Source organism: Phascolarctos cinereus, unplaced genomic scaffold, assembly GCF_003287225.1.
Source record: "Phascolarctos cinereus isolate Bilbo 61053 unplaced genomic scaffold, phaCin_HiC Scaffold_4;HRSCAF=312, whole genome shotgun sequence".
Classification (NCBI taxonomy): domain Eukaryota; kingdom Metazoa; phylum Chordata; class Mammalia; order Diprotodontia; family Phascolarctidae; genus Phascolarctos; species Phascolarctos cinereus.
Window position 1 is genome coordinate 320,340,163 of NW_027555847.1, and position 15,206 is coordinate 320,355,368.

The following is a 15,206-nucleotide window of genomic DNA, read 5'->3' on the forward strand; positions in this document are numbered from 1 at the left end:
TTGAGGGGATGCCCATCAATTGGGGAATGGTTGAACAAACTGATGTATGTGATTATGATGAAATACTATTGTGCTATAAAAAATGATGAGCAGGATGCTCTCAGAACACCCTGGAAAGACTTACATAAACTGATACAAAGTGAAATATACCGCATACAAAGTAACAATAATATTGTAAGAGGATCAACTGTGAATGACTTCACTATTCTCAGCAATACAATGATCCAAAACAACTCTGAAAGACTTAGGATGGAAAATGTTATCCATCCCCAGAGAAAGAACTGATGGTATATGAATGCAGACTGAAGCATACTTTTCTTACTTTATTTTTTTCTTGAGGTTTTGTTTTATTTAGGTTTTTTTGGTCTATGTTGTTTAGGTTTTTTTGTTCTATGTTTTCTTTCACATGACTATTATGGAAATTATTTGCATGACTATACATTTATAACCTACATGGAATTGCTTGCTTTCTCAATGGGGAGTGGGGGGGGGGAAGGAAGGAAAGAGGAAGGGAGTGAATTTGGAACTCAAAGTTTTTTAAATGAATGTTAAAAATTGTTTTTATATGTAATTGGGGAAAAATAAAATACTAAATTTAAAAAATATTTACAAAAAAGAAAAGAAAGAAACTTGTCCACAGTCACACAACTAATAAATGTCTAAGGCTGGATTTGAACTCAGGTTCTCCTGATTCTAGGTCCAGCATTTTATTCACTGAGTCACCTAGCTGCCTCAGGGATAAATAGGGATAAAAACAGTACTTACCTAAAAAAGTTGTTTTGAGGATCAAATGAGATAACATATATATAAAAGACTTCCTAAACCACAAGAACTATATAAATGTTAGCTATTACTTGAATCTTTAAAAAATATAATTAGGAAATAATGCTACTACTAAATTTTATGTAATGACTACACTTAAGTGAGCAAAAAATTGTTTTATACTTACATCACTGGCCCTCCCCTTACCTGAACGTATACCTCCCTAGACAGAACTCAATCCAGTGACATTGGTCCTCATTACTGTTGCCCAACAAGACACACTCTCTCTGGATCCTGAGCATTTTCACTGACTATCCCTCAAGAATGCTCTTGATCCCATAGAATGCTCCCTCTCCACAAGGAAAACATGAATTTTTTTCCAAGCATTTTATAAAATACAAAAATCCCTTGCTCAAAATAAAACAAGTCTAGTTGAAGCATCATGCAATTTAGATAATGTTTTGAGATTTTTCTCCATCTGTAAGGCACCCAGCATCCCTAACATTCTCCATGTTTTATACCACAGACCAGTAACCACTACACCATACAGGTGGAAGTGTGGGTTTGAGGCCCATTGAACACTGAATCTCCCCCCATACATCACAATTATAGAAACACCTGTGCTAAGTAACATTGTGTTGAGCCACTGTGAAAATTCACAGTGTTCAATAGCCCACAACACCACTCATTTCTTTTGGCTCTACATTCAGTTGCAAGCTAATCAAATGCAGTGGTTTTCAAATGATGTGCCATAGTAGCCTGGGATGCCACAGGGCATCTCTAAGGGTTCCTTGAAATAAAGTGTAGTCATGAGAAGATGCTGTGTTTGTAACTACACTACAATGTTCAATGCCCTACTCAAGACAATCATTGTGATGGGAATTAGAAGCCACAAAAAATAGCCTAGAAAGTGTTCATAAAAACTCAAAAAAAAAAAAAAATCTGAAAACTGATAGAATAGAAAGTAATTCTATGTTAAGACACAGGTGAATTTAGATTTAGTTGTGACTTCAGCAATGACTCATTATATGAGCTTAGGCAAATAACTTTCCACCTTTCAGCTTGGTCATCTGTAAAAATAAGTTAAATGTCATTTATTTCTCTTTACCTCACAAGAACAGAGTAAGGGCAAATGAAAATATCTGTAAATACTCAATTTAAGCTCTTAAATATATTGTAAACATGATCAGAGCATGAGTTGGGTCTTTTGTTTTGTTTTTGTTTGCTTTTGGCAAAGCAGTGAGAGAGATGAAGAAAATCACAAGTTACCTCCTTTCTTTCACTGGCAACTCTACAGTTATTAGAATCCATTAAAATAAATTAAATTAAATTAAATTAAATTACAGCAGTCCCAATAACTGAAATATGACTATTCTCTTTACATAATAAAACCCTGAATACAACTTACTAAAACAAATTGCACAGAGCTAGGTAGGGTTGTTAAGACTTTAGATAAATACATAAGAACACAGGTTAAATTCCAGGATTTGAACATGAGGTTATGTTTAAAAAACTAACAAACTGTGTTCCAATAAATAGACGATGACTCACTAATTTTTCCATTTAAGTTTTCCTCCAATGCCTGCCACCTCACGAAACAGGGCTCACATTGGGTCCTTGAAGGCTACATAAATAGGGCCCAGTCACCATGAGGCCTTATAGCAGGCCGAAAAAACTTTCCCTACAAACTTATGCCAATAACTAGCCATGTGTCCTTAGGGATATTAATTTAGCTCTCTGGATAACAATAAAAAGAGAAAGACTAAATAACTTCTAAGTCCCCTTCAGTTCCAAAATTTTATTACTCTAATCAAAATCACTTATTAAATATCAATACAGACAGGATGACTTATCATGCATTGGCAAAGAAAATTAAACAAAAGACTTATCCTTTGAGTTGATCATCTAGAGATAACAATGAAAACAAGTATACACACAAACTGATGTGCAGATAAAGACAAGGAAAAATATTTTTTCAGTTGAAAAGGCATAAAGGGCAAGTTGTACATTAAAATAAATGGGGGAAAATATAAAAGTAAAGAGAAAGCACTGCCTCGGTTCCAATTATGTGAAAAATATATCTCCTATTTTTATTTTATGGGTTGTCAGGGCCAAAGAATTCCTCACCAAATAGCCAGATTACTGGTAATGAGCCTCTCCATAATTAGCAAGGCTGGTTCTTGGAAGCAGACACAGTAGCTATTTCATTTGAACCAGAGGAGAAGCCTTTCCAGCAGGACAATCCTGCTGAAGCTTATATTCTACTAAGCATAGCCTTCAAGATGCCTGGGTTGTGGTCTCCTCCATTGAGGAACGGGAGTAGTTCTTGGGGGATATCTTTTAATAATAAATGATTTTTAAAATGTCCCAGGAGAGGATGCAAGGTTAAGAAAGTGTAAATGGGAGGAGAAAGTCTAATGGCAAAACAGAGATACAAAAAGAGATACACAAATACACTCATTCTTGGATCATGGATGAATTACTATGAATTACATGACCTAATACTTTAAGCAAATTTTTCTTCCACAAAACTCAAGTCAAATATATGAAGAAAAATTAATAATTTTTCTAAAGCAATGCCTACGAAAGAAACTTCTTGAAGTCATTCAGTTGACATGCATTTATTAAACAACCCTGGTAGAAAATTTTAATCATGATTTTGATGTGCAATCTATAGCTTGGCATGCCTAATTTGCTATCTACTTACAATCCACTTTCCAGTAGCATTTGAGAAAATAGAAGATAAAGGACTGGCCTTAAATTCTGATAGCATGGAAAAGTACAGCCAAGATGGCAGAATGGTGAGAAGCAACTGGTGAGCTCCAATCTACAAACATCTCCAAAAAAGGTGCAAAGAAAATGCACCAGAATGAATCCTGAAGGGAAAATCTGAAATAGTCACAGTCAGTCATTTGTCTAGCTCAACTCACCATGGGGGACATGAAGCCAAGTCTGTGGACAGTGGACACAGTACCATTACTTCAGCACCCAGAAACAGGCTGCGCACACCAGGGAGAGACAAGGTCCCAGACCCATTCCAGGTCATCACCAAAACCACTGGGGCACTAGATGGGAACAGGTACAAACTGGCAGCTTTGTCACCCACTACCCAGGCCACAGTCTTGAGTCACAGATTTAGATCAGCGTGAGAAGGGGCACATGACATTGTTTAAAGTTAGGGAAAGCATACAGAGAAAGGAGGAAATTCAGAAGCCAGCAACAGCAGCAGTGGTGTGTCTCAGACCACACACTCAGAGTGGGTTCTGTACAAATTTACCCCAGGCTGCAGAGGAATAATCAGGGAAGGAATCCCAGAGCAAAGAGCTTTCCAGCTCACTAATGGGGGCAGAGTAGCAGTTTAACTCACACTCAGACAAAAGAGTTAGGACTATAGGGGCAGCAAACAGACATTGACCAATTTGGGAGCACTGAAAATTTGCAAGTTCCCAGTTTGTCCCTGAGATCCTAGAATAACAAAAAACTTGAAACCCTAATAAAGCATCAAAAGAACCAGCTAAGATTTTCCCTCCAAAAGTGTGGAAGAGCCCAGAACTAACATCAAGTATAAAATCAAGGCAACAGGCTGTAAGAATGGGTAACACACAAGGGAAAAAAAAGGAGCCCCACCATAATGTATTATTACAGAGGCAGGGAAGCTCAAGGGAAACATATAAGAGAATGCCTCCAAAACATCTACAAGCAATACCTCAAAGAAAAAGACAGCTTAGGCACAAATTCAACAAAATGTCTGGAAGAGACAAAGTAAGAGTTTAAAAGAGTTTTAAAATGATAAAACTTTTGGAATTAAGAACTAGAAAAGGAATAACTTAGCATAAGAGATATAAAACTGCCCAAGCAAAAACTCCCTAAAAATTAGAATAAATAGAAGCCAATGACTCCATGAGACAATAAGAAATATTTTTAAAAAATCAAAAAGCTAAAAAAAATTTTTAAAAAAAGGACCAGAATGTAAGATATCTGATAGCAAGTAAACTGACCTGAAAAACAGATCAAGGGTTAAAAAAAAAATTATGAATGATTAGACTATTTCGGGGGTGGGTGGAGATCCTAGACATCATATTTCAAGAAATCTTAAAAGAAAATTACCCAAACTTCTTAGAACCAGAGGGCAAATTGGGAATAGAAAGAATTAATTGTTCATCTGAGGGAAAAAAAACCCTTAGAACTAAAAACAAAAACAAAAACTCCCAGGAACATCATGACCAAAATACAGAGCTTCTGGGTCAACGAGAAAAATTTAGACACAGACAATGTAGCAAACATCACCATAAGGAGTAAAGAGCTTTGACTATGATATGCCAGTAGGCAAAAGATGTTCCAGAAGGCAAAAGATATAAAATGGACGCTTCTATGTATATAGCAGAACCAAAAAATACAGCTAGAGATCTTTAAAAATGGCTTTCTTGTCTTTTTTACATATAAAAAACTCAGCATGCAACTCTCAAAGCTGTCCCACTTGTCTGTGACTCTTTCTGGTCTTCCTTCTTTTCTCTTCTATGCATTTTTTTAAAAAATGTTTAATGAATCTCCTTCTCCATCTCCTCCCCCCTCTTCTCTCCCTCTCTCTGCTTTCCTTTTTCCCACTACTACTACTACTACTACTACTACTAATGTATCCCTTTCTCCAACCCCAAAGATTGAGAGGAAAAAAAATTCAACAAATATGCACAGTCATGCAAAACAAATTGCCACACTGGCCATGTCTGAAAACATCTATGTTCTTTGGCACTTTAAGTCTATTAACCCTCTGTCCAAAAGTGAGTAGCAGACTTTAACAGTGGTCTTCTGGAATCATGGTTGGTCCCTGTATCGATAAGACTTGCAATGTTGGGTTTTTTTACCTTGTTCTTGTATAAATTTTTGTCCTGCCTCCGCTCATTTCATTCTGCAGCAATTCATACAAATCTTTCTAGGTTTCTCTGAAATCTTCTCTTTTGTCATTTCTTATAGTTCAGCAATATTCTATTACATTAATATGCCACAATTTGTTCTGCCATTCCCTAACTGTTAGCACCCCTTTAATTTACAGCTCTGTTCTATAACAACAACAAAAAAAACCTACTATAAATATTGTCATCAGAAGGACCTTTTCCTTATTCATTTTTCTTACTAGTATTTTGAATCTATGTTTACTTTTTAGTCATACTGTAATTTTAGAAATCTTCTACAACACTACATATGGTAAATCTTAAAGCACCATGGGATAGTATGACTCATACTAATTATCATTCTAGTGCTATAACACCCATTCTACTAAAACTCATCTAGTCTGCTCAGTTTTCTTTAATTATCAGACTGCGAGGGTAACTTTAGAGAGTTTTATGTAACTCTTATTAAATTACCTTCAATAAAAAGTTTTCTAAAAAAATTTAGTATTCATTTGACCACAACTATGCATAAAAACTTCAAATTATAAAGTGTTAAGTTACTGGGTTTATGTTTTACTTAAAAACTCAGAGAACTAGGAATACATTTAAGCCTCTTGATTTTAAAAAGGATTTTAGTGTATAATATATTTTATACTGAAAAACAATTGTTTTTAAATAGAGCTTTTTAAATATACTTTTCATAGTATTTCAAACATAATAGAAAAATACATACTATCTTTTATGTAAGTAAATTTTTCTCAATCTATGTGACTCATAGATTTCATTTCATTTTATTTTTTGCTTTTTGGTGAGGCAATCAGGGTTAAGTGACTTGCCCAGGGTCACACAGCTGGTAAGGGTCAAGTGTTTGAGGCTGGATTTGAATTCAGGCCCTCCTGACTCCAAGGCCAAAGCTCTATCCACTGCACCACATAGCTGCCCCATGACTCATAGGCTTTAAAAAATAAGTAGAGATAAAACTACATCAGTCATAACAACTAAATTTCCCAAACTAAAACCACCTAGATTTGACAAAAGGACAATGACCTATTAAAAAGCACACTTTTCTTTTCTTGAAATTGGGACTGTCCATAATTGATCTAATCACATTGTACGTCAAAGTTATATAGTATAGCTTATACTACCATCAATATAGTTCAGTAAGTAAAATCAACCATTAAATATCTAGAGATCAAGCTCTTAAAGTTTAATGAAACTTCATGAAAACTTTTTACCTTAGTTCCATTTCTTAAAATACAACAGATAGAAATGATCCTTAATAAGTTGAGACCATTAGTAATAATATAAAAATATTTTATCTGGTATTTTTTAAAAGTTCAAAATTCACAAGAAAAAAAATTGTCAAGCCCCAAAGTCAGGGCTTAACTATGATGAATGCCACTAGTTCTAAAATTCAACTGTTTTATGACATTCATTTATAAGGTTACTTTATTCTACCAACAAAAAAAGAAGCTTTGTCTTAGGTATTTCAGTTTCTGTCTCAAACTGCTTTTCCCCTCTTAAAGCCATACAAAGGCAATGGTATTTAACTGAAGAATTTTTAAGACCATGGCAACTATTCAAACTTGACCCAGAATAAAAAAAACAAAAACTGCATATATTGTCCGAAGAGTAAGGTAAATTTAAGAAAATAAAAATGCAAATATGCGTTTTAGCAGTCTCTTGAATTTATTAACCTAAAAGGTTTAATTTCCATTTTCCTGCATCAGCTTTATTTATAAAATGTCGTGCCCTATAAATATGCTGTTATTTTCTATAGTCAAGCACCCTCTTAACAAATCTTCTCATTAATATGTAAATTTAAAGTCAATCGGTCTTCTCCCTGACAGCGCCATGAATTCCTAGTGCACTGTATAATCGGCTTTGACTTGGCATCCACCATTTATCATCAAAGATGTCAGTTAGAAAAATTATGGAAAACGCAGTGCAATTGATATGACTGCAATCTACTTTGTCAACACTTAATTGTTCCTCAAATCATACATTTACATATAAACAGCCTAAATACTGATCTATAATGATGCAAATAAACTAAATTAAAAATCTCTTCTGCTGTTTAAGATGCCTAGTTGTATATGATGTGTTCATTTAAGAAGTTATTGACAAAGGCATACATACCAGCTCATCTCAAAAAGTATTTCTACTAATTTTTAATTCCCAAAGTAACCAGTTTTGCCTTCAAGCACATAAACACAAACCAATGTTAAACTAATTCAGTATATAAAATATGACTTTGTTTTGTAAAGTAGATTAGTTTAGTGATTTCAATGACTAAATATTCAATCTAATTTTAGGCAGAACAAAAAGCAAACAGCTGATATATTTCAAAAAATATTTAGTAACAAAGGTTGACTAGGATCTAAAAAAGGAAAAAAAATGCATTCCATAAGTAACAGACATACTTTGAGAAAATACATCAAATGGTGCAATGGTAAGATCATCAAACTAAAAGTCAAAAGATCTGGGCACCTGTCCTTGTCCTATCACTTACTGGCTTTGCAATCTTGGGCAAGTCACAAGTTCCTTGAGTCTTATTTTCCCTCTTCATATCAGATAACACCACCAGCCCTTCCTAATTCATTGACAGCAGCTGGCTATAAGGATCACGAAATAATGTACAAAGAAGAGCTTTCAGAACTGATTAATGTACAGATACAAAGTGTGATGATTTTTTTTTTCACAATTCCATTCCTCATTTATAAATGTTGTAAGCTTTTGTTTTTACTCAACTTTTCATTTTTCTTATGCAACTTTTAGGCAAATTGCCTTACTGATTGAAAGAAAATAAATTTCAATTAATATTTAAAATGTAAACTCGTCATGAAATTATCATTTAAAAATGTATTTTGCCCTTTTTTGGGCTATACTGTTTCTTAATTTAGCTAAGTATGCAAGTTACCCATATAACAGACTTTGGGGGTCAGTGTGTGTGTATGTGTGTATGCACACACATACACACACACACGAATAATATATATTTTTTAAAAAACAGCAACTTAAGAGACCTTTCCCCTTTCACTTTTCTGACTCTACGAAAATGCCTGTTTCAGAGTTGTCATAAATGGATATCACTCTGCACTTGTAGAAAACAAAGCTCTGCAGGGCTCCTCCCCAAGACAATGACTTATTATAATGTACTCTCATGCATAAAGCCAGCCTTACCACCTACAACACCTTTATAATATTAAAAGCAGAACCTGAAAGCTAAAGATGAGTCCTAGATGTTGTCTAAGTTTCTCCCAGCTTAGTCTAGCTCTAGCTATAAGATGGTGATGAGTAAAATTATTTCAATCACCTAAATTAACTACATACAAATCCTAGGACACAAGACCAATCTGTCCTAGGAAGTTCACTAGACTATCAATGTCTCTGCTAAGTCAACACCTTCCTTATATGTAGGTGATCAAAGAATAGAAAACAAAATGAGCTGTTAAGGGTTGAGGCACAGCAAACGGAAGAGAAATGATCAGAGGCATGAAAAGGAAAATAACCAGCTGGGAATCTACAATAAAGGCTATTTTATGATCTATGCCCATGTAGCACTAGTCTACTATAGGCCTTTGAAACAGATTACATTAATGGAGTTTGTATATATACATCTACATATTCTGCAGTGACTCCTTTAGCATTTGAGGATGGAAGTTTGGTAGTGTAGGACCCTCAGAATCCTATAAATTGTGCAAAGTTTTCATAAGCTTATAATAAGGAAGTTCAGTATTTGAATAGAGAGCCAAGCCTGGAGTCAGAAAGACTTGATTGTAACCCTAGGCAAGTGATTTACCTTCTGTTTTCTTCTGTTTCCTCATCTGTAAAATGAAAGCATCCACACTGATGGGTTGTTGAGAGGATCAAATGAGATAAATCATAAAATGCTTAACAGTGCCTTGGAAAGCAGCAAACACTATATAAATGTTAGATATTAGTTATTATTATAATTCTCCAATACTTAACTGTTGGATTAATAACCCCATCTCATGTTTCTTATGCACATTTACAGAATACTTTTCTCACAACAACACTCTAAAGTAGTATTATTATTCCTACTTTACAGATTAAAAAACTGAGCAAATCAAGTGACTCTCCCAGAGTCATGCATCTAGTCAAGAGTGAAGCCAAAACTTGAATTCAGATCTCCAAAATTTAACATCTAAATCCAGGTTTCCTACTATTATACCACAAGGCTGCTTAATGTTTGCCTTAAAAAGGCAAATATAAAATATTTTTCAGAAGACAGAATGATGAAGAAATTGAACTTCCCCTGATTTTCTTAATATTTCCCCTTTTTTTGATCTTTACTAAATAAATGAATGAGTAAACTAATAAATAAATGAAATACATTGCAATTATTTCATATGCTAATGTAATTTACTTTTGGACAAATTTAAAATGCACTGCACAGAAACATGCACTTAAGACAGTTAATAAGTATCATTAAATGAAGACAACGATTGTAAATTAATGCAAGGTAGTAACTATAGTTTTACACATGGAACTAGACAGAGATTCAAAATTTTATATATTTCATATATATATATATATATATATATACACATATATATATATATACACACACACACACACACACACACACACACATATATACATACATTCCCCCATTAATTATCACTGAACACTCAACTTAAAACACTTAGTACTTCAGTACTAAATACATTTCCTATAAACATTTATAAAATGGGTTTTTTTCTTTAAGCTGCTATATGTATCAATGGCCTGATAAAACATTTTCAGCATAGTAGCACATGAAATTTTATCTCACTCTCCAACAGAAACTCATCAGCATTTCAATTTCATTGGTGTGAATATCAGTTATTATTATTTATTAATCACTTAATCGAAAGCATTAATGTCTCGATCACTGCAAATTACTTTGACAATTAGCTTTCAACAAATAATGTTCTAGACGTCACCTCAGAGTTTAAATTGTACTTCAAGACATCAAAAGATTTGTGATTTTATTAGCGTAGAGACACCTTCCACCAATGATGATCTTTCCACTCAACTTCAAAGGAAAAGTTCTTGAGTTGCTGTAGCCAAGAAACTCGTCACTTGGTGGCCAACTCAAAACGTTACTATTTTCTTTTTACTTTGAAAACTACAAAATCAGCATCACAAACATTTTTCAATTTGAAGACAGAAAAAAAAATTATCTCAGCTTTTGTGTGACTTAATATAAGGCTACATGCTAATGTAATTTGGTAACTGGAGCTAACTTAGAGGGAAACCATGGTTTCAGAAATGCTACCAACATTTCATCTCAGCTATTTTCAGTCTATCCTTTTCTCTCTTTTAATAAGACACCTATTAATTAGCATTAAGTAACTGAGCATCCACTGTACTCACAGATTTGTGCTAAAAGAAACTGTCTGACAGACTTGACTTTAAGACTATACCAGAGCTTTTTAAAATAAAGCAGGAGAAACAATGTGCTGCTTTAGTAGCATTTAAATCACTTTAACTTAGTTTTTTTAAGTAATTAAAACATATATAAAAGTTGTCTATTTCTACTGAGAACTGTCTTAAAACAAAAGTGGATGAAGTATCTTGTCAATGTAACAATAAAACAAAAATTGCTTTTTAACTAATCTTCACAGCAAAAAGGTAAAATAATTTAATCATCATTAGCACATATTGTTATCCATTTTTGGTAGGTAATGCCAACAAAAGCACTAACTATAAATTTTATAAAACTGAATGAAGATATTAAAAAAACTAATATCAGAAGAACTAAGTTTCAATCAAACAAGGTAACTAATGGAAAGCATTTTGCAAACCTTAAAGCACTGTATAAAAACTATTATTATTCAATAATATTATTTAAAATGATATAAAAGAAAAATTAATTTCATAGCTTTAAGTTACTTTTGGTAGAATAATAATATAATAATATGTGCTACTGGCAGCAAGTGTTTGGATCTGTTGGGACCTGGAAATAACAAGATCATGATTAACTTAAAATTTACTGTTTGGCAATGTTTTTGTAGATAATGCACAGTGTTGCTCTTAACAGTGACATTTCATGAGGCACCAAACTAAAACTGTAAATACTGTGAAATTATTACTTTAATGAATAGATGAAAGATGAGTTTTTTAAACTGCCAACAAAATTTCTGGGACTTCTCGTTTAGATATATTTCAGTAGACTTAATTTTTTGATACATATTTTTTCAAACTAAACAATCACCATCCTCCTGAGATATTTTACAAGCTGACAGATATGTTTAACACTTACCTCTTTCCAAGGACTCACAAACTGTGTGCGTGCATATCGGGTTAGCATGTGGATTATGACAACCTGCCCCCACTCTTCAACATCAACTAGCAAATTACACAGCTTGCGGTAGTTTCTGTGAATCAGGTCTATTCTATCTGGGCACACTTCTTCAAAAGCCATCACAACACTTCCAGCTACCAGCTAGAAAAGAAAAAGTATTAACACAATAAGATATACTTTTCTCAATGATTCTGCAAAATGATACTGGGGCTATCATTACAACACTCAATGTCACAGAGGTAAAAAAAACTGTCAATGTTTAAACAACACTAATCAGAAAACTCAATGCCATAAGGAATATCTTTATTATTCAATATATAATTTTATATAGATACAGATACAGATATAGATGGCAACATAACACTTTCCTAAGATAGAAAGCTTGAAAACTTCCACTGGAGGCTTCTAAGTTTCAGTTAAACTGCTTATACCTGGATTAAATTAGGATTAAACATAAACCAACTTTCCTATTTTTTAAAGTTAATACAGCCTCAAATACACAATTAACAAATATGCCATACAAATGAAATAAATCAAACCATTAAATGAGGTTCAACATGTTTTAATGAGAGGTAAATATCAGTCATTCAGTTAACTTAAGAAGAATACTGGTCCATTTTGGTATAGAAACTCTTGATCATACATTTAAATAACTTTTCATGTAGATAATTTCTTCACAAAAAAAAGCCTGCTTGAAATGTTAGCAAAATTTCATCAAAACTTAATGCTGTGAATAGTCAAAATAGCATATTGGCCAAAAAATGTGACTTTTACAAAGTGAATTATCATCATAACAGAAATACTCTAGATGTGTTTTTTAAATTACTGTTTTTTTTCTAATTGGCTTAATTAATATTTCTCTGTCAAGTTCCATGTCATGTAGAATACCTAACATGATAAGATATCTATATGAACCACTGATATGTATGCAGTTAGCCAGCAATGTGATACAGCTTTGTAGTAGCAAATTAATGCCACATTCTTTCTGAACACTGGGGATTCTTCATTTCAACCTCTAAAATTTCCCCAATGACTTAAAGTAAGCAATTAAATAGAAATACAATTTACTGAAATGGCACTTTTTGAAAAATATTAAATACAATGATATTCATATTTTTAGTGTTTTTCCCTGTATCTAGCTGACATTTGGTTTATTAATATGCACCCAACAATACAATTGAAAGAAAACAGCTCAGAATATGTACTTGCTATTATGCTAAACAAGTTTCAAGTCCTGTGGGGATTTTATGAATTACCAATCAGTATAAACGTGAAGTCGCATTTATTGACTCCAGCCCTGCCCATGTACTGGTACCTGCTGGTCCCAGCATGTAGGCAAGTCATTCCAGAAAGCAAAGAATTGATTATTTGTGAGAACTAAATCAAAATGTATTATGCTTATGATAATTTTCCATTTTCTGTTTGTGTAGAAAGTTGTTTATATCTAAACATTACTTTTTGATATCTACTACTTTAAATCTTCCTTCAAAACAGAAATTAAGAGTTAGGTAACTATCCATAATTTCCACAGATTAAAATTAGTATCTTTTAAAGATCTTTGAAAATCACTAAACACCGTCTACAGTATGTACTGACAGGAAAATCTGAGCTCTTCTGAAACGGTAAAATACTATCTGTAAAATGATTCATAAGAATATATGTTAAAGTGAATTATTTGGGGAAGGTAAATTTACAGAAAAATAATAATTAGCTTAAAAGGAATCCTTAAATTTCAGATTAAATACAAGATCATTAAGTAAATAAGTAAACATAAAGGAATGAATTGCAAAGCCAAGAGTAATCTTAACTTGACCTTCAACTAAAATTAATCTATTTTCATATTACATAAGAGTAAAAAGTAAAACAATATGCATACCTAGCTACCATATGATATTCAATTTGATCTGGTTAAGAAACAGTCCATAAAAGTTTAAAAAATTTAATTAAGAAAACACTATTAGCAAAAGCTAAGAAGGAACTTATTGTCACTGTTAAAATTTAATTTGAAAAAGAAAAAGAAAAACAGATAATTTTAAAAGCTACAACTGACCATTCAACAGTATTCATTTTACTATTGTCTTAACTATTATCTTAACAGTTTGAGGCTATATCTAAATGCTACCAAAACAGTTGATAATTGAAGTTTATTAAATGTTCAATATTCCATAAAACATTCAGAATGAAAACAAAATGATCCACTCAGATTTTAAAACCAAAAAATATTGGTTTCTAAAATACAGTCAGTTAATTTCCATCTCACTGTGTCAATAGTAGCTTTTTTGTATAAGGGGGAAAATAAATCACTGCAACAAAACTAGCAATGAGCTCATCAAATTCAAATGCAGCTTTCCATTTATGTATTTTTTATATTAAAGCAATAAACATGGTTCATTCGTCTTCCACTGGTTGCCACGTTTTTCTGTGCTGTTGCTATGAACTTCAGCCATTAGCTGCGCTCCAAGGTAAACTACATGAACCATCAACAAAAGTGACACCCAATCTATGGAGTTCATATTTTCTCTAGATTATCTATGCTAGTTGACAAGCCGGTAATGAAAAAAATCACACTAAGCAAATGGTTCCTCTAATAACAATAAATTTTCTATAAAATTATGAAGGGTACAAAACGTTTCCTTGCATCTATTTTGTCATGAATTCTAATTAACGCTACAAAAACCTGAGAGTGCTGGGTCATCACAAGAAGTGCATCAAGGTTTGATTGATAATATGGTATAAGTTGGCCAATGCTGCCAAGATTTTCTTCTCTTAAATTAATGGCCATCCCACCTGCCCTAATCATACAGCCCAAATGATATTCCCCTTCTTATTTCAATTTTCTGGAGGCATGGAAAATAGGAAAGATCAGTCATTCATCTTCTAATAGCTGGATAATAGACCTATCACAATAAAACATCTGCACAAACTAAGATTGTTTTTTCCCCCACAACAGTGAAGCAAGCTTTTTACTAACATTAAACCGATAACTTACAAAATCATGTCTTACCCACACATTTTAGCTAAAAACTTGACATACTCATTAAATATCTCTAAGTTTGTTAAAATGAAAGAGTAGGCCCTTCGAAACAAATTATTTTCCCCCCTTTTAATAGACATTAGTGTCTTTAAAGTCATTGGATTTCTAAGAATCAACATTTTCTACAGAAAATTATAGATGACTAAAACCTTCTACTCTAAACTCTTTAGAAAAAAATAAGACTAGATGACAAATACGAAAAAAAAAT

General features: G+C 32.9%; 1 protein-coding gene across 1 annotated transcript in view; it reads right to left on the minus strand.

Annotated features, from left to right (window-relative positions):
• AP3B1 (adaptor related protein complex 3 subunit beta 1) overlaps positions 1–15,206 on the minus strand; it is a 327,381-nt gene that overhangs the window by 204,206 nt on the left and 107,969 nt on the right. The window contains exon 7 of the mRNA XM_078153162.1: positions 11,923–12,105. Within this exon, the coding sequence (XP_078009288.1) occupies positions 11,923–12,105 (183 nt within the window). The remainder of the gene's footprint in view (positions 1–11,922; positions 12,106–15,206) is intronic.